This window comes from Bombus fervidus, chromosome 1, assembly GCF_041682495.2.
Source record: "Bombus fervidus isolate BK054 chromosome 1, iyBomFerv1, whole genome shotgun sequence".
NCBI classification, from domain to species: Eukaryota; Metazoa; Arthropoda; class Insecta; order Hymenoptera; family Apidae; genus Bombus; species Bombus fervidus.
Window position 1 is genome coordinate 6,563,740 of NC_091517.1, and position 25,219 is coordinate 6,588,958.

The 25,219-nt window shown below is 36.5% G+C and overlaps 1 protein-coding gene and 1 long non-coding RNA gene across 2 annotated transcripts in view; one reads left to right on the forward strand and one right to left on the reverse strand.

Moving 5' to 3' along the window:
• The window catches only part of LOC139985845 (uncharacterized), a 256,698-nt gene that overhangs the window by 24,473 nt on the left and 207,006 nt on the right, over positions 1-25,219 (forward strand). The window lies entirely within an intron of this gene.
• LOC139991119 (lachesin-like) overlaps positions 1-25,219 on the reverse strand; it is a 40,643-nt gene that overhangs the window by 14,387 nt on the left and 1,037 nt on the right. Inside the window, exons 2-3 of the mRNA XM_072010934.1 lie at positions 23,274-23,434; positions 20,549-20,734 (exon numbers count right to left, since the gene is read on the reverse strand). Coding sequence (XP_071867035.1) covers positions 20,549-20,734; positions 23,274-23,434 — 347 coding nt within the window. The remainder of the gene's footprint in view (positions 1-20,548; positions 20,735-23,273; positions 23,435-25,219) is intronic.

The following is a 25,219-nucleotide window of genomic DNA, read 5'->3' on the forward strand; positions in this document are numbered from 1 at the left end:
CTGATATTGATTTCACTAACAGAAAAATTTAAAGCTCGAAGAAACAATCTTTTTTATAAAAAAAAAGCAATGATTATTAATTTTGATTTATGAAGGTATTATCCAAAATGTTTCATTTCATTTAATATCAAATACTGAGCGTATTAGCAATGCACAAACAAGCTTCGTGTTTCAGTGACTATAATACGTTACTGTTTCGGGGAAAAATCGGTAAAGCTGAAAATATAACGATGAATGTTTGTTATAAATACCGTGTCCAGCCGATATGATTGTCGTATATTTTATGTCATGTGTCGATTAATTAATACACAAGCAAATGGAAAGAGGTAAGTTTTATGCGCGTTGAAAGAAATGAAAAATCTCGAGTGAATATATCTTTCTAACAAGATATTTTTCATTCGGAACAGGATTTCCGTTGGAATTACACGATATTGGCAATTTCTCTCTTATCCCAATCAAGCTCTTCAAAGTAATAAACCTCTAGAATAAAAGATTTGAACGCATATCAATAAAATCCCTGATGAACTCGAAATCAAGCCCTTTCTTACCGAATCTCTAAATTATATCCATGCGCATTATTCTTCGTGAGCGAGACTGAATAATGTAAGAACTCCTAAGTCCTGACTATAATTCACTTTCTTTAGCTCTCGTTGCAGTAGAAGGTGAAGCAACATATTATGGGGTTGTAAAGCTGTGCTAGCAAGGGGCATACGAGCCACGCTCGAAGCGATGACGACGCCGACGATGATGTTACCAATGCGTACCACGGCTTTCCATTAATTAACGGTATACCACCGAGAGGTATAATACGTAACAGTCGACTCATCGGCTGGCATCGAACATTGTTGCGCTGGTTAACAATCCTCGCATAAATTTTTTACCGTCGTTTAAACTATTTTCGACATATCGAAAACTCGATATCTTTTATTTGCTCGTTATCTCCTGTAAAATACTGATTACTGATGTTTTACGATGGATGAGCGTCTTTTCCTGGTTTTTTCCAACTACGCATTCGTTGCTTCCTTGCATGAAAAGATTTATTACACCTGGTGCGCGCTGATTGATTGCGAAAAGATTCGTTCAGGAATGTTTCACTAAAGGCGGTCTTTTCCTGCTTGTGAATGATTCCTGAACTAAGCAAAAATAGGTAAGCACTCTGCGCCTCTTTTCCATAAATACCGATTGTTGAAATAGGTTTTACAGTGATCATTTTCTTGAAACCTTCTAGTAATTTAAAAAGCTGAAGATGTATTTAATCGAAGCTAAAGTCTCTTCGATCTGTAGGGAAAATCTATAGTTTTCGAAGCGGAGCTGGTTATGAACAATTGTAATAAGCGGAAAGCCTTACTAGACGTCACGAGTGTCTCTTACTAACGAACAAGCTGTTATATTATTTAACGAAGTGTTATAATTTCTTTCAGAGATTTGTAAAGAAGTGGATATAGCACGCGCAAGTTCAACCTGCACGGGGTGAATTTTCGAACGTTCGCGGGGAGACGCGATCTCGAAGAAGCGCGCCAACTGGAGTCGTAAATTCCCGTTACGATTCGAAAAATCGACGCCACGAATCGATCAATCCCTTATTTCGTTTAAGATAATAAGGGTGTTTGAATGAATATAACGTTGATATTAACATGTTATAATATATATTTTCAACAATCAAATAACTTCAATATGTGATACAATGGTGCGTATGTTGACTGCCAAACTACGAATGAATACGACTTGAGACTCGTTTCGTGTTGGCGATTGTGATGAATGATTTTGACTCGATTGACTCGATTGATTGTTACTCTGTCGATTGACTGTCTTCGACTTGGCGACTCTAATGACTTGACTTCTTAGTCCTTCTGTTACTCGAACTGTTCTTTAACTGTTACTGATGAGCTTTGACTGTTACTCGATGCTACTGTGGAACAAGTCTAGAGATCAAGTCTAGAGCATAACTCTAAAGGACAAGTCAAGTTCGTTCTTGTGTTATCACGGAGGAAAGCTCGGGGTGGGTGTGTTTGTTGTATGAAGAAAGCGGATTCGTTGCTCACACTTTTCGTTAGGAAAGTGAGGGTAACGATCCGCGATGCCCATTGGTTGTGACCCACGTTAATAAATGAAGATAGGAGGAGGAAGCCTCCTACCAACGTGGCTCATGGGTGACATTGTTCATGGGAAAAACCAGCTTTCCCATTAGGTAAATACTCGCTTTTTCCGTTAGATAACTACCCGCTTTCTCCGTGATTTTTAAGAACGAATAATAAACTATTCTAAGGACCAGCCATAAACCGAAAATAGTTGCAGGAATAAAGATTCCTACAAGTTAATAAGATTAAGGTAAAAAGATTCTGTTTATGGTGGTTCCTTAGGTTTATTGAGGATCTGTATAACGATGCATGGGCCTTTGACAGTCGGACAATGAAGGACGTCGCACGGACCATCTCAAGCAACGTAACTTTCAACCGACGAGTCTTTCCGAAATGATGTTGAATCAAATGACAGGACATCGCATCGCGTCGTTGCTATAGTCGAAGGACTTATTTCCACCCTAATATCTTTCTACTCCACTCACAGTTTAAGGACCCCATCCAACAGTCAGCAGAAGGCGGAGGCATCTGTTCTTACATCCTTCCGCGAGGTGTGCGCGTAATTACGAGAATGCAATCTATGTTACAACAAAATTTCAATCGTTATAATCGAGTTGTGTCGCAAGCCACCGATCTACTTGAAACAATTTCAACGAATACGTTACTAAGTAGAGGAAAGCGAGCAAATATTTTTTTTTTTTTTTTATTTGTTTTATTAAATTTTTACAATTTGTCCAGAAGGACATTTGGTAAAATGTTATAGCTTAGAGAATAAAAGAATAAAAAATAAAAAATAAAAATAAATAGAAATAAATAAAATATAGCATGTGGATGGTTACCCCCAGCGGGGTTCCATCTTCTAGGTTTCCTATTGCATCTCTATTTCGAGGTCTGCGGGATGCTTCCTCTTCAGTCTTCTTTCTATTTTGGTTTTATTTGTTTCAGCAGCCAGCTGGTTTGGGTGTGCTGCAAGTCTTTCTTTGTACTTTTTTGCGTATCTAGCGATTTCCTCTTTGACTGTTGGAATTTTTAGATCTTTTCGTAGGTCTTCATTTCTGACGTACCATGGACCGTTAACTATTGTCCTTAAAATTTTTGCTTGCTCTATTTCTATTTTGCTTATGTGACTCATTGCTGCCGTCCCCCATAATGGGACTCCGTATGTCCAGATTGGTTTGATTATTGTTTTGTATATATTTAGTTTATTCATTGTGCTTAATTTAGATTTTCTATTGATTAACCAGTACATCTGCTTCCTTTTTGCACTTATTCTGTTTATTATTGATTTTATATGGTGCTTCCATGTAAGGCGTGTGTCTAAATTTATTCCCAGATATTTGACTTGCTTTGATTGTGCTATGTGGGCGCCGTTCAGTTGCATATCTGGTGTTTTTCCTTTTCTAAGTGTAAATGTTATGTGGTTGCACTTGCTGGTGTTCACTTTTATTTGTTTGTTTTGCAGCCATTTTTCTATTTTTGTAGTGTGTTCTTGTAGTAGTGCGGCGGCCGTTTCTAGATTTGCATGCCTCACTAGTATGGCCGTATCGTCCGCAAACGTCAGTGTTTTACTGTTGACAGTTGTTGGTATATCTGCCGTGTATAGTGTGTATAATATTGGTCCTAAGACACTTCCTTGCGGTACTCCTGCCTTGATGTCCTTAATTTCAGAGTATGCATCATTTATTTTTACTACAAAGGTTCTGTTGTTTAAGTAGGATTTGAGTAGTTTGTAGATTTGTTCTGGAAATTGCTTTTTGATTGTTTGAAGAAGTTTTTCATGGTTAACTTTGTCGAATGCTTTTTCGATATCCATAAAGAGTGCTGTGCAGTATTGTTTTGTTTCAAGCGACTGTAAGATTTCATTGACGAGTCTATGCATTTGTTCTATTGTGGAGTGTTTATTCCTGAATCCAAATTGATGGTTCGGTATTAGTTTTTCTTTTTCTATTGTTGGTTTTAAGCGGTTATATATTATTTTCTCTAGTAATTTGGAAAACGCAGGTAGTAATGATATCGGCCTGTAGGATGCAGTTAAATGTGGGTTTTTGTTTGGTTTGGGTAACATCACTATCTATTTATTTACTTTATCACTAGCTATTTTCCATAGTGTAGGAAAGTACTGTATTCTTAGAATTGCGTTAAATATTATCGTTGTTAGTCTTATTGCCTTTGGGGGAAGGTTTTTTAAGATTTTCCCATTGATCAAGTCAAATCCTGGTGCTTTACTTGTCTTTGTTGCCTCAATTAAGTTTGTAACTTCTTGCGCTGTTGTGCTGAGTATGGTGCAGCGTTTATCAGTTGTGTTGCTGGCATTTTCCACTTCTTCATTTGTTTGCCATCCAGGGATGCTGTTATCAATTTCATACGGCGAAAATATATTTTGTAGGTGCTTTGAGAATTCTTCTGCCTGTTCTTCGTTGGTTCTAGCCCATGTGTTGTCCATTTTTCTGATTGCTGGGATTGTTTTTACTGTTTTCTTAATTTTGTTAGTGACTTTCCATAGGGAGTAGTCGGTATTCTCATGCGCGGATAGTGATTCGATGAATTTTGAGAATTCGTTATTATGATGTTCCCTTATTTTATTCTTTAGTTCCTTTGCAAGTTTATTTAGGTTTTTCTTGTTTTCTCGTGTTCTCTGTTTTTGCCATTTTGCTTTCGCTTTTCTTTTTTCCCTGATTTTGTCTAGGATGTCCTGCGGAATAATTTTTGATTGCCTGCTATTTGTTTCATAGGTGGTGGTTGCCCACGCTGCTTCCTGTATTATTTCTGTCAAAGTTGCTACTGCCTGCTCAATGTGTTCAGGTGTTTTCAACGGGATATTGCAGTTGATTTTGTTTTCGATCAGTTCTTTGAAAGTTTGCCAGTTGGTGGTTTTATTGCAAAGCGACTCTGACTTGTTATAAAGTAGTGGTTTGCTTGTATATTCTATTATAATTGGTGTATGGTCGGAGTTAAGCTCGAGGCTGGTTGTTATTTTTAATTTGCTTACATTTAGCCCTTTTGTTACTGCAAAATCCAACAGGTCAGGTATTTTATTGGGGTCTGTCGGCCAGTACGTTGGTTTTCCTGTAGATAGTACGTTGAGGTTGCTGCTTCTAATGTATTTTTCCAATGTTCTACCTCTCGGTGTGCTAATTCTCGAACCCCATAATGTGTGCTTTGCATTAAAGTCTCCTGCCGCTATATATTTGTCGCCTAAGGATTGGAAGTACTCTTCCCATTTTTTAAGTGTCATTTTGTGTCTCGAAGGTGCATATACTGCTGACATCTGGAAGTAATTGTCATTGGTTTGTATTGTGACAGTGGTTGCTTGTAGGTGTTCTTGATTTGTTTGACTATGTAAGTGATGCTTGATGTCATTTTTTATTATTACTGCAGTTCCTCCATGTGCTTTACCTGAGGGATGTTTGGTATCGTATATGGTGTAGTACGGTATTTTCATGTAGTTTTTTAGGGTGAAATGTGTTTCTGAGACAAGTAGTATATCAATATTATTTTTATACAAAAATATTTTAGTTTCGTGGGCTCGCTGTTGCAAGCCATTGGAGTTCCAGACTGCTATTTTCAAAATGTCCATCTCTATTTTTTACTTAGCAAGTTAGTAAGTAGTTGTAACATGATTGTTGTTTGTTGTGCTTGTTGTCTTAGTATTGTGTTTAGATCACTTACCATTTTTCCTAACATTTCCGTACCTTTAATGGATTGTTTGAGCATTTCTTTGATGTCTGTAACGTCTTCGATGTTATTGTTTTCATTCTGATTGATTGCAAGCGTTGGTTTGCTAATGTTTTTAGTTACTTGTGCGTAGCTTCGTTTACCTTGGGGATCTATGTTTCTGCTTATAGCGTTTAGTTCCTGTTGTGCTTTCAATGTTGTTTCGTTATCCGTTATACTTTGTTGTGGTTGATGGTCATTGTGTGATCTGTTGCGAAGTGGAGGAAACAGTTTACGTTGTATTTGTTTCCTTATTTCACATCCTTTGTAGCTGGCTGGGTGGTTTCCGTTACAATTATAGCATTTAACTTGTTCTATTTTTCCTGTGTATGGGCAGTGTATTGTTAGGTGATTTTTTGCACATTTAACACATGCCGGGCTTCTGTTGCAATAATTTTTTGTGTGTCCGTATTGTTGACACCGCATGCATTGTGGTATATCTTTTTTGTAGCGTGGTGGTTCCACTGTTACAATTGTATTTAGTATTTTTTTGATTTCATAGATTTCCTTGTTATTGGTTCTGGGTTCCAGTTCTATTAAGAATAGTGGCAATGGTTGCTTCGTATCGTATCTTGTCATATTGTTTATTGCTCTTGTTTCATGGCCAATTTTTCCTAATTCTTCACTTAATTTTTTTGTGTTAGTTTTTGGATGTAAACCTCTTATAACTATTTTATAGCTCCTTTCTGTTTTGAGTTGGTACGTGTGGTATATAGCATTTTTTTCCTTTAGTTCATTTATCACTTTCCTATAAACTTCTGGGGTGTTTGTTTGAATTTTTACTTGTTCTAATTTTGTTTGTTTTATTGTGTAGTTATCCTTCCCGACTACATTGTTTAGTCGATCAATAAGCGGGTCTATTATTTGGGCCTCAACAAATATTGGTGGTGGTTTTGATATGTAAGGTGTTTTAGTTGTGGTTTTGCTTGTCGGGTCATTGTCTATTTCTTCCGTTAGTGAGCTGAAGGAGTTTCTTAAAGGTAATTCTTGCAGCCATCGCTGCTTTCCTGTATCTGGGTTTCCTGCAGCATTTGTGTCTGGAATTATTTTACATTTTTTGCTAGTCTTTGCTAGCTTCCAGTTTTCGTCCTGGTAACTTATTTTGTTATCGTGTCTGCACTCCTCCTGTCTCCGCTGCTCTTCCATTTCTTCTATTTCCATATCATTTTGGTTGTTATTATTTTGCTGTTGTTGCTGTAAGCCTGGTAAATCTGATGACCCTTTTATGTAATATTTTTCTCCATTGGTTGCAATCTTGATCGTTGATATCTGCTGTTGCATTGTTTGTCACTAACACTATTCGTGGCACTTCTCTGAATCACTTGACTGGAGCACACGTTTGCCTACGCACATCTGTTCGCCTCGGTTGCCCGAGCGAGACTGAGCGAGCAAATATGTGTGCCTTTCTCGTTCTCTGTTTCTTCGTGGCACCCTTGCATCTGCCACATGACTGGCAGACACATGCCCAAGCGCGTAACTTGTCGGTGTCACGAATGAATTATAAAACTTGTAAAAATATACGTAATAATGTAATAATCCTCGTTTCAACGGGACTATTCATTCATAGCAAGAATTGTCGATTTCTTTGAAGAATACTTCACTGTTGTTATTTTATATCTTCCTTCCATGAATATCAATCAATTACGCCAGAGATTATGTTTTAACAATAAAATTAGTTTACCAACTGCGCATTAAAAAATTCGATTATTCCATTAAATATATCCAAATTCAATCTGTGGATGAAGTCCCGTAATGAAGTTTAACGTATAATTTAGAATTGGGTCATTTGGAAAATTCAAAGTTCAATTGCTGTTTCAATTATTCGAATACGTTCGAACACCTCATCCGTTCTACTAAAATCATTTCTGACGGCATAATTTTATCTCAATTCAGATTCAGTTTCAAACATTCGTTGAATTCAATTCGCCTTGTTTCCTACAGATTTCTAAGTATCATTCTTTCTTTTGTACAATACAACGTAGCTTATATTCAACTTATTGTAAAATTATGTAAAGATACTTTGTAAATTGATCTCCTTTTGTTAGTATTAGATACCGCGTTTATTTCTTTCTGAAAGATAAATGTAACTTTAGACTAAATATTATAGTGTAATTAAGATATTTTCAAAGAAATATCTTCGTTTTGCGATAATTTGTAATAATAAACTAAAGACAACTTAACATCCATTCCACCTTTTGTGTTTTCTCTGTAATCAAGCCAATAGAGAGTATATGATTATGTCAATATCCAATCCTAAGAACCATGTTTACTTTATCAACTAGGAAATATTTTCACCTGGATTTAATGAATAGTTTTCAAATGTTTTCAGGAAAAGGTAGTACCTTCTTACCATTGAAAAATCATCTTTGAAATGAAAAGATAATACGTTTTGCAAATATTTTATTCAAATAAAATGGCACGTTTGTCACTGAACTTTGAATAATTGTCTTTTTTCGATTATTAAATTTTTCTTCGTATTAAAGTTGGCATTTATAATACAGAGTTAATCGAGCTAATTCTTTAATAAATCATTATCCTTGAACGATATCGAAGAGTAAGTACTAGCTAATTCGTACTCCAGATATGTTTTACATACATTCGGCCTCGCAAATATTCAAACATTAGCATAACTTTGACTTCTATGTTCTATATGCAAAATAGATAAAAATAAAACAAAAGAATAGATAAAACAACAAAAATGATTTTACAATATATTGAAGTTTAATATGTAGATGTCAGAATATAAAAAGCTTTTGATGTAAAACAAATCGTTATTTAAATGTTAAAAGAAATGTTGCGAAAAGTGAATTTTCATATCTCACAAATATTCTGATGCTACAAACTGATGTTAAAAAAACTAAAATGTCGTTTTTTTTTTAATAAAAGTTTAATATTTTGACCGATACCCCTTTTCTTCCACACGTTTTAAGCAGTTTAATATGTTCAAGATTAGTTTTTGTTAGTAATCGATGTTGTATTTTATTCCTCTGTTTGACGAACGTATCGTTTTTCTTTATTATTTATTATTGTTTTCTACTAACTCTACGGCTCAGTTCATTTCATTTACTCAAGATGCTTTTTCTGCCCTTTCACGATTCCATAAAGCATGTTCAAGTACCCTAAGTGCCGCAATTGCAAAACTATTAGAGAGAGCTGAAATAAAGCATTACAGCATCGTCTGTGTCACCCAAAGTGTCTTCACCATCTTCTCCTAGAACATACTAAAGAATGAACTAAAGAACTAAAAAATGTCTCGTCGCGTCTTTTGTAGCGAATCTCGATAAAATTTAGACCATGCATTCAACGCACAATTCAATATTCTCTAATTATCCCTTTATCCCGCTCTAAATCTATGGCGCCAAGGTTGTTTAAACAAATTACATTTGAGAGATATTTTAACATTAATTCTAGTAATTATATAATAACTTAACATTAATTACATGCAGTTCATAACTAACCATATTCTCATTCATCATCATTCTCATTCATCATCATCCTCATTCATCATCATCTTTACTTTTTTTTCATACGCGATAATTCAATTCCCAATACGCCGATTTATAATTTGTTTCTGTGGACAGTTCTTTGTCGATCGCAGAAGTAATAAATTTTCGCATCGTATTGGACTCGACAAGAACAATATGCAAGGAACGGGAAAGAACGGATGAAAAGAAAAAAAAGGATAAAGGATGTTACTTCAAAAGACATGGAAAATTCAGATAAATCTAGGCAAATAATATGTAAAAAGTTACTTTTTATGCACGATCAAAATTGATATTATTTCCAATTTTCTTTTATAAAGCCGAAAATCAAAGATCACCCAATAATGCTTCGAGAACGTTGCAGAAAGTAATAGCAAAAACTGAAGCTAAACTGTAAGAAAAGAAAATCGTCATGTATAATGATAATTATCTAATAATCTATGAGAAGATTTAAAATTTTCTTTGTTATGCAAGGATGACATGGAAAAGTGATACTATAGCTACAGCCTGACCGATTCCTTAAAACTATTTATCGTGAATCGACTCAGTGAATATTAATGACACAAAGGACTTCTCTCCATTAATCATATTTCGCAAACCAACAGGATGAGATTCCTTTCATCGCATCTCCCGTAAACATAATTCCTTCCGAGGCGTATATTCTAAACCGCGGAGTCGGTACAGCTCGTACTCGAGAGAAGTCACCACTTGCGAGGCACATGGAAACGAACAGGGAAATACGGTTAGCCGAAATGGTCAATTTCTTTCGACTGCCGAAGCGTGCACACGTGTGTCTAGTGCCCAGTGAAGTTCACAATAAGTGACGACTCTCCGTCGAAAGTGAATTGAAACAGAAATAAACCAAGTGTTTACTAAACTTCCGACACCTCTTATCTTTAATCCAAATAATAACCTCTCGAATAGTTATTTCAATTTGAACTAACTAGCTCGAAAATGGCCCTAGTAATTCGATCAAGCTCTCATGAGTAAAACTATAACCGCACTGTTCTACCTCCTCCGTGCTCGGAAGGAAATTTGTCCCATCTTTCAAACCACACAAAGAACAGCAGAAAACGTAAGCCAGATACAGTTAAAAAAAATGTAAACACTAGTCAGAACGAACGGTCAACAATCCATGTTACCACTTATAACAGATTCGCATTATTAGAATCTACATGCGATTCTATGGATGTAGTTGAAACATTAATAAATCAACATACGCAAAAAGGTCCTCCCCCCCCCAATCTTCATCGACATTCAAACAATGATAAAGTCCATCGAGAAAGACATTAACAAAGAGGATTACATACTAAAAATTAAAAATAATCAGGTTAAAATTCTGCCGGTCAATCCAGAGTCCTACAAAAAACTAACAAAGTTACTAAAAATTTTGAACGCAAACTTCCACACATATCAACTGAAACAAGAAAGACCATTTCATGTGGTACTATGCAACATCCACCACTCAGCTAACTTAGATGAACTAAAGTTTGAACTCTTAAATCATAGCCATGAAGTAACCAAAATTAGCAATATAAGTCATAGAATCACAACAAACTCGCTATCTTTATTCTTTATTGATTCAAAGCAAAATCCAAATAACAAAGAAGTCTATAATATCAACCGTTTAATGAATTCCATAGTAAAAATTGAACTACCTTTTATAAAAAAAGAGATAGTTCAATGTAAAAGGTGCCAAAGGTACAGCCACACGCACAAATATTGCAATCACAATCACCGCTGCGTTAAATGTGCAGGTCTTCACTCCTCAGATCAGTGCACTAAATCTTCAGAAATTCCTGCGAAGTGCATTCTCTGTTAAGGGGAGCATCCTGCGAGCTGTAAAGGTTGCACAGCCTACAAAACCATGTAAAAAGTAAGTACTCCAAACCCAGAGTTAAGGACCTTTTTTTTTTTTTCGTGGGGAAATCCTCATGGACGCCTGGCCGCCCTCTGGGGTAGTGTCGGACTCTTACCGACTAAAACCCCACGGTGGTCTTCCTGACGCTTGTCAGGGGTGTCCCGGTTCCTTTCTTTAGATTTTGCTACCGCAACACTTCTTCGTCGTCGTCTTCCTTTGTTGTTGTGGGAAGCATCCTGGTTTAGTTTGGCAGCTAGGGGTGGGTCACCCCTCCTAGTGCCGCATTCCCTGGGCCGTCGTGCGAGTCTGAAGGCAGGGGGGGGCAGACCCTCCCCAGTCTGACGGCTTCTTCGCCGCGCTTTGCTATGACGGCGGTAGTGATGTTGCCGCGGTCTCGCAGCGTCGTATCGGTTCTCTTCGGCGAGCCACTCTGACGGGGTCGCCTCTCTTCTCTCTGTTCTTCACCGCCCGTTCCTTCGCTAGCATTACTTGCTCGCAGTAGTTGCGGACGGCGGCTAACTCCTGTTGGCCCCTCGTCATGGCCTCTATGACCGCTTCAGGGGCTAGCATATCGCCAATGGTGAGGCGTAGTACGCGGCGCGGTTCTTCCCACGCTGGGCAGCGCTCCAGTGTGTGCTGTGCCGTGTCTTCCTCCTCTTGGCAGTGGTGACAGATGGACGTCACCTCCCTTTGAATTTTTATCAGGTACTTCCCGAACACGCCGTGAGCACTTGAGTGAGTACTTGCGTCATCCTGTATTTAAGTGGGACTCCTCCGCGGTCCCTCCAGGCCTCCCAGTTGGGAAGGATGGCGCGAACTGCTCGGTGCGGCCGCGTGGTGTCTTCCTCCAGCAATTGGGAGCGCCACCTTTCCCATGTCCTTTGCTTTGCCTGCCTCCGGACGTCATGGACCGGCCGGTCACAGTTGGTGGGCTGCGTTCCCCCGTCGCCCGAGCCCAGATCTCAGGTGGTCGTACACCTGTTGGAGTGCGAGGGCTTGCAGTTCGAACGGAGGTGACGCAGCTAGCACGGATGCCGTCTCATGGGATATCGTTCTATACCCCCTCGCTATGCGGATAGCGGTCGTCCTGTGTAGCCTCCGCAGCAAGGTCAGGCTGCGGCGGTTAGCCATTAGATCTCCGGCCCATATGGGAGCCCCGTAGAGGACCCGCGATCGAATCACTCCCTCATATAGGCGGCGCACTCCGGTTCCCGCTCCTCCGATGTTCGGTAGTAAACCGCGCTGGACGTTGGCTGCTGCCGTCACTTTCGGGACCAGCAGATCGAAATGTGGACTGAACGTCCATCCGCTGTCAATGGTGAGACCCAGGTATCTCATCTGGGATCTCTCCGTCAATATCCACACAGAGTTCAGGAGGAGGGGCTCCTTCACCATCTACACTGCCGACTTACCAACAACTTAACAAAGATAACCACAGCGACATTTGCTGATGACACAGCTTTATTAGCATCCCACTCAGACCTGATAATTGCTTCCTCAACTCTCCAGCGAGGCCTCGACTCTATAGAAGAATGGTTCTACAAATGGCGCTTCAAAATAAATGAAAATAAATCCAGTCATATAACTTTCACACTGCGAATACAATCCTGCCCACAGGTGACCATGAATAATATTCCTATTCCAAACAAAGATTCAGTCAGATATCTGGGCATGATTCTAGACCGAAGAATGATATGGAAACGGCACATTGTAGGTAAATTCAAAGAACTGTAAACAAAACTAAAAAAAAAAAAAAAACTTCTACTGGCTGATTGTCAGACGCTACAACTTAAACATGCAGAGTAAAATAATGCTATATAAAGCCATATTAAAACCTGTTTGGACCTATGGGATCCAACTATGGGGAACAGCGAGTAATTCCATCATAGATATTCTCCAACGATTTCAATGAAAAACTCTAAGATCCATAATAGATGCACCTTGGTATGCTACCAACGAAACAATACATCGCGACCTTAAGATACCCACAGTCAAAGCAGAAATATCCTACTTCAGAAACAGATATAATATAAGAGTCAACAACCACCGAAACCCGTTAGTTACCCAATTACTTGGCACGACGGATCAGATCCGCAGACTAAAAACTAATACCCCTTAAATTGAAGCATTAGATTCAACTAGAATCAAACATACTTCAAACTTTTATAATCCAAGTTACAGTACCGCGCCAAAATAATTTACTTAAAATTCTGTATGAGAATTGATTGTAAGTAATCTACTAAATGAAAAAAAAAAAAAAACGTCAAAGTGAAACTGCTCATAGAAACTTTTGGAGGAAACTGCTGAAGAGTGATGTCGAGTTTTCCCACTCGATCGTGGCATACAAAATTAGAGCGAGGCGGTACGATTCGGAGTTGATCTATTATCACTATAACGCTTTCGCTTCTCTTTAAACGGAAGAAACCTGTATTCAAGTTCGAAGGGATTGACTAAAGCCCCCTTTTCCACTTACCACTAATCGCACGTAACTCCCCAAGTAACGCGACTAAATCGTGCGCAACATCGAACAAAGCACAGCTTTATTAATTTTAATGTAACAAATATTTCTTAATACATTAATCAATCTGTTATGGCATTTCTTATAACAAGTTAGTAACTTACTTATGTCGAAAAGCTATTAGTGTTGAAAGCAAAATTTTAATAAATAAAATAATTAAATTTTTTGTTTCTGTCAAATATTAACAATTAAGCATATGTATAGGTTATGATAGACAATTTTTCATAATTATAATATTAAATGTATTACATACATATACATATGTATATATATATATGTCGGGTTGGGGTTAACACTTAGATTTGGGGCGTGTAAAGAATCTGCGCCAGGGTCGCTCATTGTCGGTGTACAATCGATGATGTCTTTTATTGTCACAAATACAAGGTAAACTACCGGTCTCAATACTCGAACGATGATGACAATGATCGCGGGGTCGGTATAGCGAATCCACGGCCCACGGGATAACTGATCTACTTTACTTCGAAGTCTAAGTCGAACTCGACTTACTCCTCGTGATGCAAGGATCGCTTGATTAACTCTTTACTAAGACGTAGATTATTCACTGATCGTACAAACACACTAGGTATCTAACTAATGCGACTGTAAGAAAAAGAATGACTTTCCGTCGCAACGACGCTGCAGAGGAAAACTATGGTGGGATGTGCCTAAGGACACGAGGTCATCGGATTCGTCAAAGAAAGCCTCCGCTCGGAGGGTGAGGGAAATAGACGTTGCTGTTAATTGGTTAATCTCCATGTTGGCGGTTAGAAAAGGATGCTAGCCGCTCTTAAGAGAGAGTTCCTAACGGGAAGCGTCGTACGTGAGGAAAGCAGATCTCCCGTATCTTGCCGCAATAGGTGACAGATATACGGGCTGATGTGTCGGTACGGCCAATTCTTGAAAGGAAAGCTATGTAACTTCATATCTCTGTTAGGTGGAACGTTCATCCCGTGACCGTGGCTACACTCGGCGACCGGTCGTCGCCTTAAGCCCAAGATCATTGTCTCAAGTTTCGAATGACTGTGTCTGGGTTATTTCGTGAATTCTATTGAGGTTTTTCCAAGTAATTCCAACGGGTGACCCCGTTATATATATGTCGGAGATGAAAGGACAGCCGGTCTTTTCTTTGGAATTCTTAGGAATATCCGTAACACTTTAATGTTATAAGCAACCCGACTATAATTGTCCGAGATTTGTGATAATGAGCTAGGGCTCGAAGCAACAACTAGTCGCTGAACGTTACGGGATGAATGTTTTACCTAACAGAGGTATAGAATAATTGCTTAGCTCTCCCTGAAAAGAAATAATTGTACCGACATTTAACAGTAAACATTCCAACGGTCTCTGCCCCGTGGCTCGTCACACACAGACCCTATTCTTCGGGCAAGATGATTGTCAGATGTCGATGCATCTCCACAGTACATGTTCAGCTAGCCTGAGGACCCCCTATAAATCTTAGGATTTAGTTAACTAAGGTCCTTCAAACGGAAAATTATGATACATACGATAATGGATTTCGTAGTCGCGTGACTGCTCACAAGTGGAAACGAGCCCTATGGCTGGTTTCATATGAGGATAATACGATAATGTCACCATTTGTTTTAATGTTTCGCGTATTGCGATACTTGCGTTTCACGGAAATCATTGTGTCCACGCTTCCATTGGTGTATATGTATCTTAAGTATCTATCATATACGTATCGCGATACATACATGCTCGTATGAAGTTGGTTTAACGCATTTTCGACGATGTTTCTCCCGTTCATTACTTCTAAATCTTGTAACAGCCAAAATGAGGGAGCAGGTCTTAAGTTGGTAACAATTACTATTTCTTTTTTCTCTCTCTGTCTGTCTGTCTGTCTGTCTGTCTGTCTCTCTGTCTGTCTGTCTGTGTGTCTGTCTGTCTCTCTGTCTCTCTCTCTGTCTCTCTCTGTCTCTCTCTTCTGTCTCTCTCTGTCTCTCTCTTCTGTCTCTCTCTGTTTCTCTGTCTCTGTCTCTGTCTCTGTCACGAAAGTCTGGATTTAATCTGAAAAAGGTATAGCTCCCTTGTGGGATGTCAAAAGAATGAAAAGTGACGTTTGTCCGTTACAAAAAATAGCTCGATAAGTACCCTATTTTTCTCGTGCTTGAACCTTGAAAAACACTCCACTTTCCTTAAATTTATAGCACAATTGAGATGTAAAACAGTGACGTAATAAACAATAAAAGGGAAACATAAATAATAATATGCATGGTTAAGATCGATATGCGGTTCAATTTTATTTCTGAAAACTTCCGTGTTTCCACGACTAGCAAACACGAAAGTAGCCAAGTTTAACGAAGAAAAATAATCCAGCAGATTTTACATTTTACTTTCATAAACATCTTCAACGGAAAACGTAGCTCATAAAAGAAAAGTTTTGTAACAACAATAGGAGGTTAAGGAGAAATTCGAGATCATGGAGTATTTATAAACTAACAAAAGGTTTTATTTAAAAAGTGTCTATATCAAGAAAATTCACGCTATTTTAAACAATATGTTATTATTTTAATAAATTCGTATAGTTTATAGTGCCTTAAAATAAAGATCTCCTATCCATATTTAATAGTGACGTAATTCAAAAGAAAGTTACGTCTAAACTCATAGTAAATTTCTCTAACATAATATTTCAATACTTATAGAAATTTTATTATTATAAAATATCGACATGTTATATTGGACCAGAATCTAAAATACAATAATGTATTAACACTAAACCTACCAGTACTGGTCAAATGGACCATTTACAAATTTTTACACGAATTTAACCATATTTAAACGTTATCATATCGCTTCATAATTTATGACTTTTCATAAAACATGCATACAACATATTGTTTGGTATTTACTTCGTTTTCTAAGAAAAAATGGTATTCTGTCCTGCCTATCGCGCTTGGTCAATGTGACCGGACGATAAAATATTTTATTTATTCTTAAAATAAATGCAATCAGTACAAATAAAAGGCTATCTAAAGGTCAGATAACAAACAAAATCAGTAATAACAAATAACAACAACTGTTACGCCCGTAATCTTATTATAAACAATAATTCCTCAATCAAGATGGCCACCAGGTGTCAAAACATATCAACTCAGATCCATAATAATCCTAAGGAACTGCCATAAAATCTAGCATTTTGTACTGTCAATTGTTACAAACATTTTAAAAGTCGAGAAGTTTCTTAGGGTTATTGCTCATTCCAATAAAACACGGGAAAAGCGGGGTTTTCCCATTTTCAACGGTCAATTCCACCCTCGAACAACCGTTGCTGGAGAACGGCCAGCACCTATCAATATTTTCATATAAATATCGCCGTTACAGACCATATTCTTACTTGCCATTGTCCTTTCGACCAGAATACATCTCAGTTTGTTAGTCAATCAGTCGACATCTAAACTTGTTATTTCTAAAACTCAGACAGAAATAATCTCAGAGCGTTTTGTGTAAAGTTGTTGTAAAAGAAAAAATAAAGCATATATAATTTAACAATAGTTTTGTATTTCGCATATGGTATTATTCTGTGATAAATATTTACCTTAAAAGTGTCAAGACTTTCCAAAAGAAAAAATTATTAAAAAGAATAACGGATATAGAAGAAGACCGTTCAGTATGCGATGAACAAAGAACTTCAGCAACTGAAAACAGCATGAAAACACATGAAAAGCTATTTACAACCGAATCAGAGTTGAATATTATAAATAAGCTTTCGCGTCCAGGACAAAAAAGAAATAAATTATTGTTGACATCAGAGAGTGAGACTGATGTAGAGAACCAACTTATCGAAACTGGGCCCGATGGAACAGTTTGAAAAGAAATAGATGCAAGTCCTAAACATGGCAGGCCATCAGTTCATAATATTTTTAGGGATATGCCAAATGACATATAATGAAAGGACAAGTAAAGACGACATTTTATCTTATCATTGATCACCGTACAAGGGATGATATAATAAAATGTACGGAAGAATAAGCATTTAGAGTATTGGGGACTAAGAAGGAGCTAGATAGAACAAAACTAGATGCATTTCTTGCCCGTGGTGCATATTAGGCAAAGAATTTAGCTGTCTTATATTTGTGGAATAAAATTTGGTGACCTGCATTTTTTTCGAAAACAATGAGCAGAAATGACTTTGCTAAAATTATGATGGTTATATTATTTGGTTATATGGATGGTTATATGGATTTGATAAGAAGAGCGAAAGAAGCTAACGTTTACGAACCAATAAATTTGCACTAGTATCTACAGTATGGGACCGATTTATAGAGTAATCACACAATTGTTATAAACTTGGTGTACACATTACTTTTATATAAAGAATCACGGGAAGAAACCATGCAATAAACTATCAACAAGTTCAGATTCATTACTACAAAAACTTGTGAATTAAAAAATTGTAAAGGTTACAAAACTTCGAAAATCTGTTCAAGATGCGGGAAATATGTATGCGGCAAATGTACATTTGATAATAATTTATATTATTATAAATATATATATATAATATAAATATAAATATATATATAAATAATATATTTCTATATAAATAAAAGTGTAATTCTATTTAAGTTAATAATTAAATTAAGTTAATAATTAAGTTAATAAACAAAAGTAAATTTAGATGAAATTTACTGAAAATTCATCATTTTATATACATTCAGTTATAAATTGACCGTTGTCTAAGTTAAATCATAAAAACTATTACTTCTTTAATCACCGGTCATTTTGATCGGACAGGTAGGAATAGGTATATACGAAGTGTTGGTAGGTTTAGTGTTAAAGTAACTATTAATGAAGAAACAGATACATTGTAATTATAATAATAAATAATCGAGGTCACTTTTATAGAATGTTTATTAATCTAACACGTCAAAGAATTTGGTAAATATAAGAAAGATCATTAAAAGTTAATGAAAAGGATTCCTCTGAATCGTACTTTCCAAAAACATCATGATTGCTTAAATAGGATGCAACAGTCATTTCTCAATTACATGGAAAGCATAATTTTTACTAGCTTTATTGGAATCTAAAATGCATCATATCCCTTTTTTTAAAAGCGAAATTTTATTCCACCGTGAATTCTGTGTTCATGAATGCGTAGAAATTTTTAACGTAGAAAGGAAATGGGTCGTCCAGCTACTCGTCAATTTTATGTAATGTTCTTTGCCTTCTACGCTTCTAAAAGAGACCAAGTTGGTGGAATAGGTAAAAATACAAATTTTATTTTATGCAAAATACAAATTCTATGCATTTAGATTGCTGCGTAATCATCGCATGTCATTGTTCGTCGATAAGGGAATTTAACTTTATTGGAAACAAGTTCTACAATTCTGCAAATTCTGATATAACTCATGCTCTGTTCAAATTATTAGAAAAAGATTATATTAATGTTAAGTATAAGAAAAAAAGGATTGACCGAGACTTTTTTAAATAAAAAATACTAATAAAAGATTTATAATTAATGTTTTGTTAATAACAATATAAATATACGGGGTTAATAAGTAGCATCTAAAGAAGTTTGCCCTTTGCTACGGGAAAAGTGATCGAAGCTTAAGTATTATTTCCAAGGTGTTCATAAGCGGGAGTTCCTGAACTATGTATCCACTACTACTACTAGACAGCTTGTGAGATTTTCTGGTATGCCATGCTTCTGGAGCTTCTAAAGGAATATCTTCGATACTTGTACAAATTGTAACATTGCAAGTAACTGATAACTCTCCGTCTCCATTCTCGTCCGCGTTCCCAAATTTTCATATTTTAGATAATAATAGCGTAGCTGCTATATATTTCTATCACGATAGCAGTCATAACAATCATTAGAAACTGTCAGAAATATGAGAATGTGCGTATTATCGTACAGTTAAATAGTTAAAAATTCAACTAATACTGCATCGTAATCAGAATTACATGAACACAGGTGCCGTTAAAATAACTCGATAATATTCCATTTATACCATTTAAAGATTCATTAAGTAATGGTAATGATTATTCGTTAGTTTGCAGACCTTTTTTAACGGTTCGATACATTATATTTATGGGAATGTATACTCGTTCGTACGCTAATTGCGTATTGATAAATTAAAGTATGCAAATTCATTCAGTCATGGCAAAGAGTCATGTTAAACTAAACGGAAAGATGTGTAGCGGCGTACACTTAATTGGAATTGATGTGCTCTATAATCGACATGCATTCTAGAACTTTACCGATCCAAATAGGTTTCCAACTAATTATTTCACCAAGTTTCTCGGCTTACCACGATTCGTCCTATCGGTTAAACTGTGCGCAGAATCGCAGGAAGCTCTGATTTCGATTACTTATTTGCTGACAACACTCAAAATAGCAACCAATTAAATGTGTCTGATAGCGATTTGTGCTTAAATTCTATAAATAACCCGTTTCTTGCATAGGAAAATCCTGCATAGTTAAATGTTTAAGCCAATGTTCGAAATTCGACGTTCCCAGATGACTAGTGTAAAGTATAGAGATGATTTAGAGAGGTATTACAAAGAATTTTATTTTAATATTCGCATAACTTAGCACGCCACGTGGGTTACTCGCCGGAAACCTAGAGCATGAAATTTCACACTGCATTTCTCTCTTTTATCTCAACGAAGTCCTAGGCCATTATGCGACGCTTATATACATACTAGGGATGCGATACATACTTGTATGTGTTTTCGCTCTACGTTCCCTCACTCTCACACGTACAATACAAATGTACTATATATTCAACAACTAATTTTTGAACTCTCACTTTTATCTATTTTTAGTTCATCCTCTGAGCAGCTACTCTACATAATAGCATAATTTAGTTGAGACTTTTGTTACTATTATACACAATCGCACTAGAAGAATTTCGAAGAAATGACATGATATACATACCTGACTTTTCATCGGATCTGTGTTAATCTGACACATGTAGCGTCCCTCGTCTTCCTCTTGTACGTTCTTTATGTGAAGATTCCACGTAGTATGGTCGCTATGAGATACCGAGACCCTGTTATTGTGAGTTATTACGTGATCGTGGATCGCCTGGATCGCCTTAGTATCCACTTTCAGCCAACCAACCTACGGAAATATTTATCTATTACAAGAAAAACGATGCAAACAACTAAATTGACAGTTTAACGTCGATACGGTATTGCAATATTTTAAACATTCGATAAGATCGATTCCATGAATATTAAAGTAAAGTTTCGTATCATTCTTCGCATGATATCTTGAAGAAGGTCAATTATTCTCTTAAACTCGATTTACTGTCCTATTTTTTAACCACAACTTTTCTCACAAACAAACATTCTACTTGAAGGAAAAATTGTGTCGTACAATGCCAATTGATTATATCGTTACGTAGCTTCCAATTCGAAAAGAAGATTCGCAAAGTAGTATTTCAGACTCAATGAAACGACGGTTGATCGGAGAGATGCGGCAAGTGTTCGCTTCTTGAAGTTAGTTTTAATTTAATTTAGCGAGCAATTTACTAGAACCAGAGTCACATAGGTTGAACCTGCTAGTCAAATGTAAGTCCTCAAGCCAGTCAGATCGAAAGGGTTAATGAGACGGTAGCACACCGAGCAAACGAGAACGATCAGAGGGCACAGGCGTGTTCATAGATTTCGATGGTCAAGAACATCGCAATTTCCCTATAGACAGGCCAAATACGGAATGCAAAGCCGGATGCGTTCGACACGGCCGGGGAGACACGTATAGGCGGAGCGCATGCGTCTTCTATCTCCTTCGCCAAACTTCGGAACGATATTTGCATTTTCCTTAGAATATTCCAAATCTTGGGAAGTCGCAGAGGCGTATTATGGAGATCTCGAGAACGCTTGTATTAACAGAAAATGTGTTATGGGGTGTACTGGAGCAATGTTGTAATGGTGTTCGAAATTGTTTCCGGAGAGTGACTCTCTCTCTCTCTCTCTCTCTCTCTCTCTCTCTCCTAGAAAGATGTTGAAATTTATTCTCGCTGTATCTATATATAAGAACTAGAAATTCACACGGCTAGTTAGGAAATCGAGCCAATCTGTTCATCGTTTAAAAATATTGAATTTGAGTCAGAGTTATACATAATTGTTATAATTAAATTAATTTCATACAGATTGAGATTTTGTTATCTGCTTTTTTTAACAATGTCTCTTCTATAATATTAGTTTTATTTCTGGCACTTCAAATATAAATCTGCAACTTAAGCAATTATATTGGAATTTTTAGAATATGATGCAGTTAGTTTAATTGGTTGGTTTAAGATACGATCGGATAGAGGGTGTTGTATTACGAAACAATCTAGCAGAAATTGTGTATGCACGGTTCAGCCGCATTGTTGGACTTACCGTGACTCGGCATTAAACTTTAAATAAAAAATTAGCTGCAGCAACTTTGCTTGTTACCACTTTACTATCGCATAATGTCATTAGACGATTGTAAGTAGATTATTTATCTCTTTATAGCTATGCCAAAACGTTCTTAATGAGAGGGAGCAGGCTTGCTGCTATACATCTCGCGCTCACCTTCTGTGAACAACTACTTTTTGAATTTTTGACTTCGTCTCTTTGCTATTATCCATCTTCTCATTTGTCTAATTCGTCGAATTTGAAACACGCGTTACACGGACGGCCTTCAGACGGTAAGATAAACTGTACAATTTTTCATACGCGTGTAACCAAATATTTATAGTTTACAGTTGTTCCCTGTTTAACCGAGCAAACATTAATTTATTTGCCTGGTCGTTTCTATTCTATTTTAAAACCGTTAGCTTAAACGTTGACAGTATAGAAGATGGTAAGGCTGCCATTGTAAAAATTGGGCAATAACAGTTTCAATAATAGCAAACAGAAACTTTATATTAGTACACCCGACGATGCGTAACTAAATTGTCTTCACGGTGACGGATATGAAATCCAATATGACAGAGAAAATGGCTCTATTTTTGTGTTCAAATATAAGGATGTAACAGTAAGAAGAATATCGAATGAAGAAGAATATCTGTCGGTTTAGTGGTATATGTATACTTTGTTGGAGGAATTGGTTTTGTTGGCTACTTAGATATTTGGATAAAAAAAGGTGTGATCGATTTTTCTTTCGGTACGTATGTATTTAGTTTGGAGGACATAGATTTTTAACCACGAATTGCGCTAAGAAAGTTCTCAAGTACATGTTATACCGACTAGTTACATATTTAATAAGGTATTTATTTCGGATGTGTACTATTGACTGCATTTTCATTATCTGCGCCGAGATACAGGATAGAAGACATTTCTACATATTCTATTATTTTCTATGATTGTATGAAAAAATCCCTTAAAACAAAGTTATAAAATGTTTTCGTTCGGAAAAATTTGGAAAGAAAATTGTATAAAACGAGTTCACTTCCAATTCACTGCAAAAAACTACTACGATTCTTTGTCTGTCAATGAGACATAGAAAGATTTGAATAAAATGCAATTCCATAATTGCGACTTGTAATGAATCTTTCCTAAATTCTTGCCTTTTTACAATGGATAAAACAATAGTGTAAACGATGGAAAAAAGTTAAACGAATAAAAAATTTGGCCGGTGTACGCGTGTCCCACCTTCGTCAAATGAATTTTCACTAGGGGTAACTTACCCTGTAGCCCCCTAAATGATTGACCAGACACGTAAAAGTTGCGTCCCTTCCCAGCGATACCGTTACATTTTGGATAGTATCAGCGAATTCGGGTGGGAAAGCACCGCCTGAAACAGGTACGATGCACGTGAGAAACTTTTTAGATTTGCATATCTTGCTCCCTGCAATTTAAAGACATGACGTTCATTTACTAAGTGAGATACACTTGGTAAAGAATTATAGAGTAGTTATAGAGTAGAGAGCAAGAAACAAGATAAGTTTTGTCTAGCAAACGGCAGATTTCATAATCGCGGAGGGTTGGAAAATTCCGTGATTCTAATTAATTAGCAGATGTAAAAGAGTTTGTGCATTTACTTTGACACTCCTGCTCCTATGAGAGAATATATCTTCCTTTCTAAAAATTAAAGTATTTCCTAAGGAAAACGTATCGATTTTAGTAGTTCGAATACTTTAATTCAAAATGTTGCATTTTAAAACAAGCTATATTTGTGACGTTTGTCGTGTCGAAACGATGTTTATTATACAACAATCTATAGGAACGTTAAACGACTGATATTTGAATCTGATCTCATAAAACAGCGTATGAAATTAAAAACATAGAATTTCTTTCTATTTCCAGGCTTAATAAAATATCTGAAGATGAGAATAGGACGGTTTTCATCATGACCTTCTTTGTAATTTTGGTAATACGTGGAACAGAAACGATAGATCGACGAACGATTTCGGAAACATTCAAACTTGCTTAGTGCATTTCATATGTAATAACGTTGTTAAATTAGTTTGGTACTTAACGAGCCACCGTTATTTACGATTTATTATTTGACAGATTAATGCGCGCAATAGATAGGCGTTTCGAATATTTTACGCGTAGAAATGATGTTGCTATCTTTCCCCTCCTTCCTTTCTTTTCATCTATTTCCCTGCATTGTATACATATATATGCACGCGGGCTCCTATTATCATATTCTTTCTAAAATTCACCGAATTAAGTATACAAGTTCTTTTTAACATGTATAATAACTATGCAAATCAAAATTACAAAACAAAAATGAATTTTGTAACGGGTAAGCATTCAAAATGGTTGTTGTAAAGAGAGTTGTTGGATTAGATTAAGTTCTGACATGGCACGTTACATGCTATTTTTGAGAAGGTTATTATATTTTATTTATAACTCACAGCTAAATGTTTCATAATTGCTTAAATGATCATTGATTAGATGATTTGTTGGACTTTTGCTTCTGGACGCTCGGTAGTGGCAACAAGTCTTAAGCACATTAATGTAGTGCTTTTATAGATTATTCGAGTTAATTTATCGTCGGCATATACATACGTGCAAATTGTCCAATAACAATAAACGGTCACTAAATCAACCATGAATCGATTAACAGTCAGTCTGTGTTGTATTCATGTGTATTTCGGTGAAATTTCCATATAGTCTTCACAACACTTATCAATGGAAATGTTTATATTATAAGAACAGATTATATTTAATATCATTGCGTATGTTTATCCGTAAGAAGGAGAACGTATCATCCCTCGTTGGGCACTAAAAGACGCAGATTTTGCAATCGTAGAGCAGATGCTTTAGTAGTTGGTGCAATTATACATCGAATTTCGTGTTTAATTTTGGTGACGCAGCGCGTTACAGAATAATTTGATACAAAATAAACGAGCCATGGTTGTACGATGCCCATAATATTAAATGCCTTACATTTCGTACGATATTAAAGGGTACTCGGTTAACCCAGACTAGCCCTTCCCACGAGTTCTTCATCGATGAATTTCGAAGTTATGCGCATATCTCATGTCCTTCGCGCGCATTGTTTCACGGAAAACAGTATGAAAATTATGGAATTTATTTCGAAAAAGAATTCGACGAATTTTTATAAGCTAACGCCATGTTATAGGATGTACTAATTAGTGTTAATATATTTGAAATCTTTGTT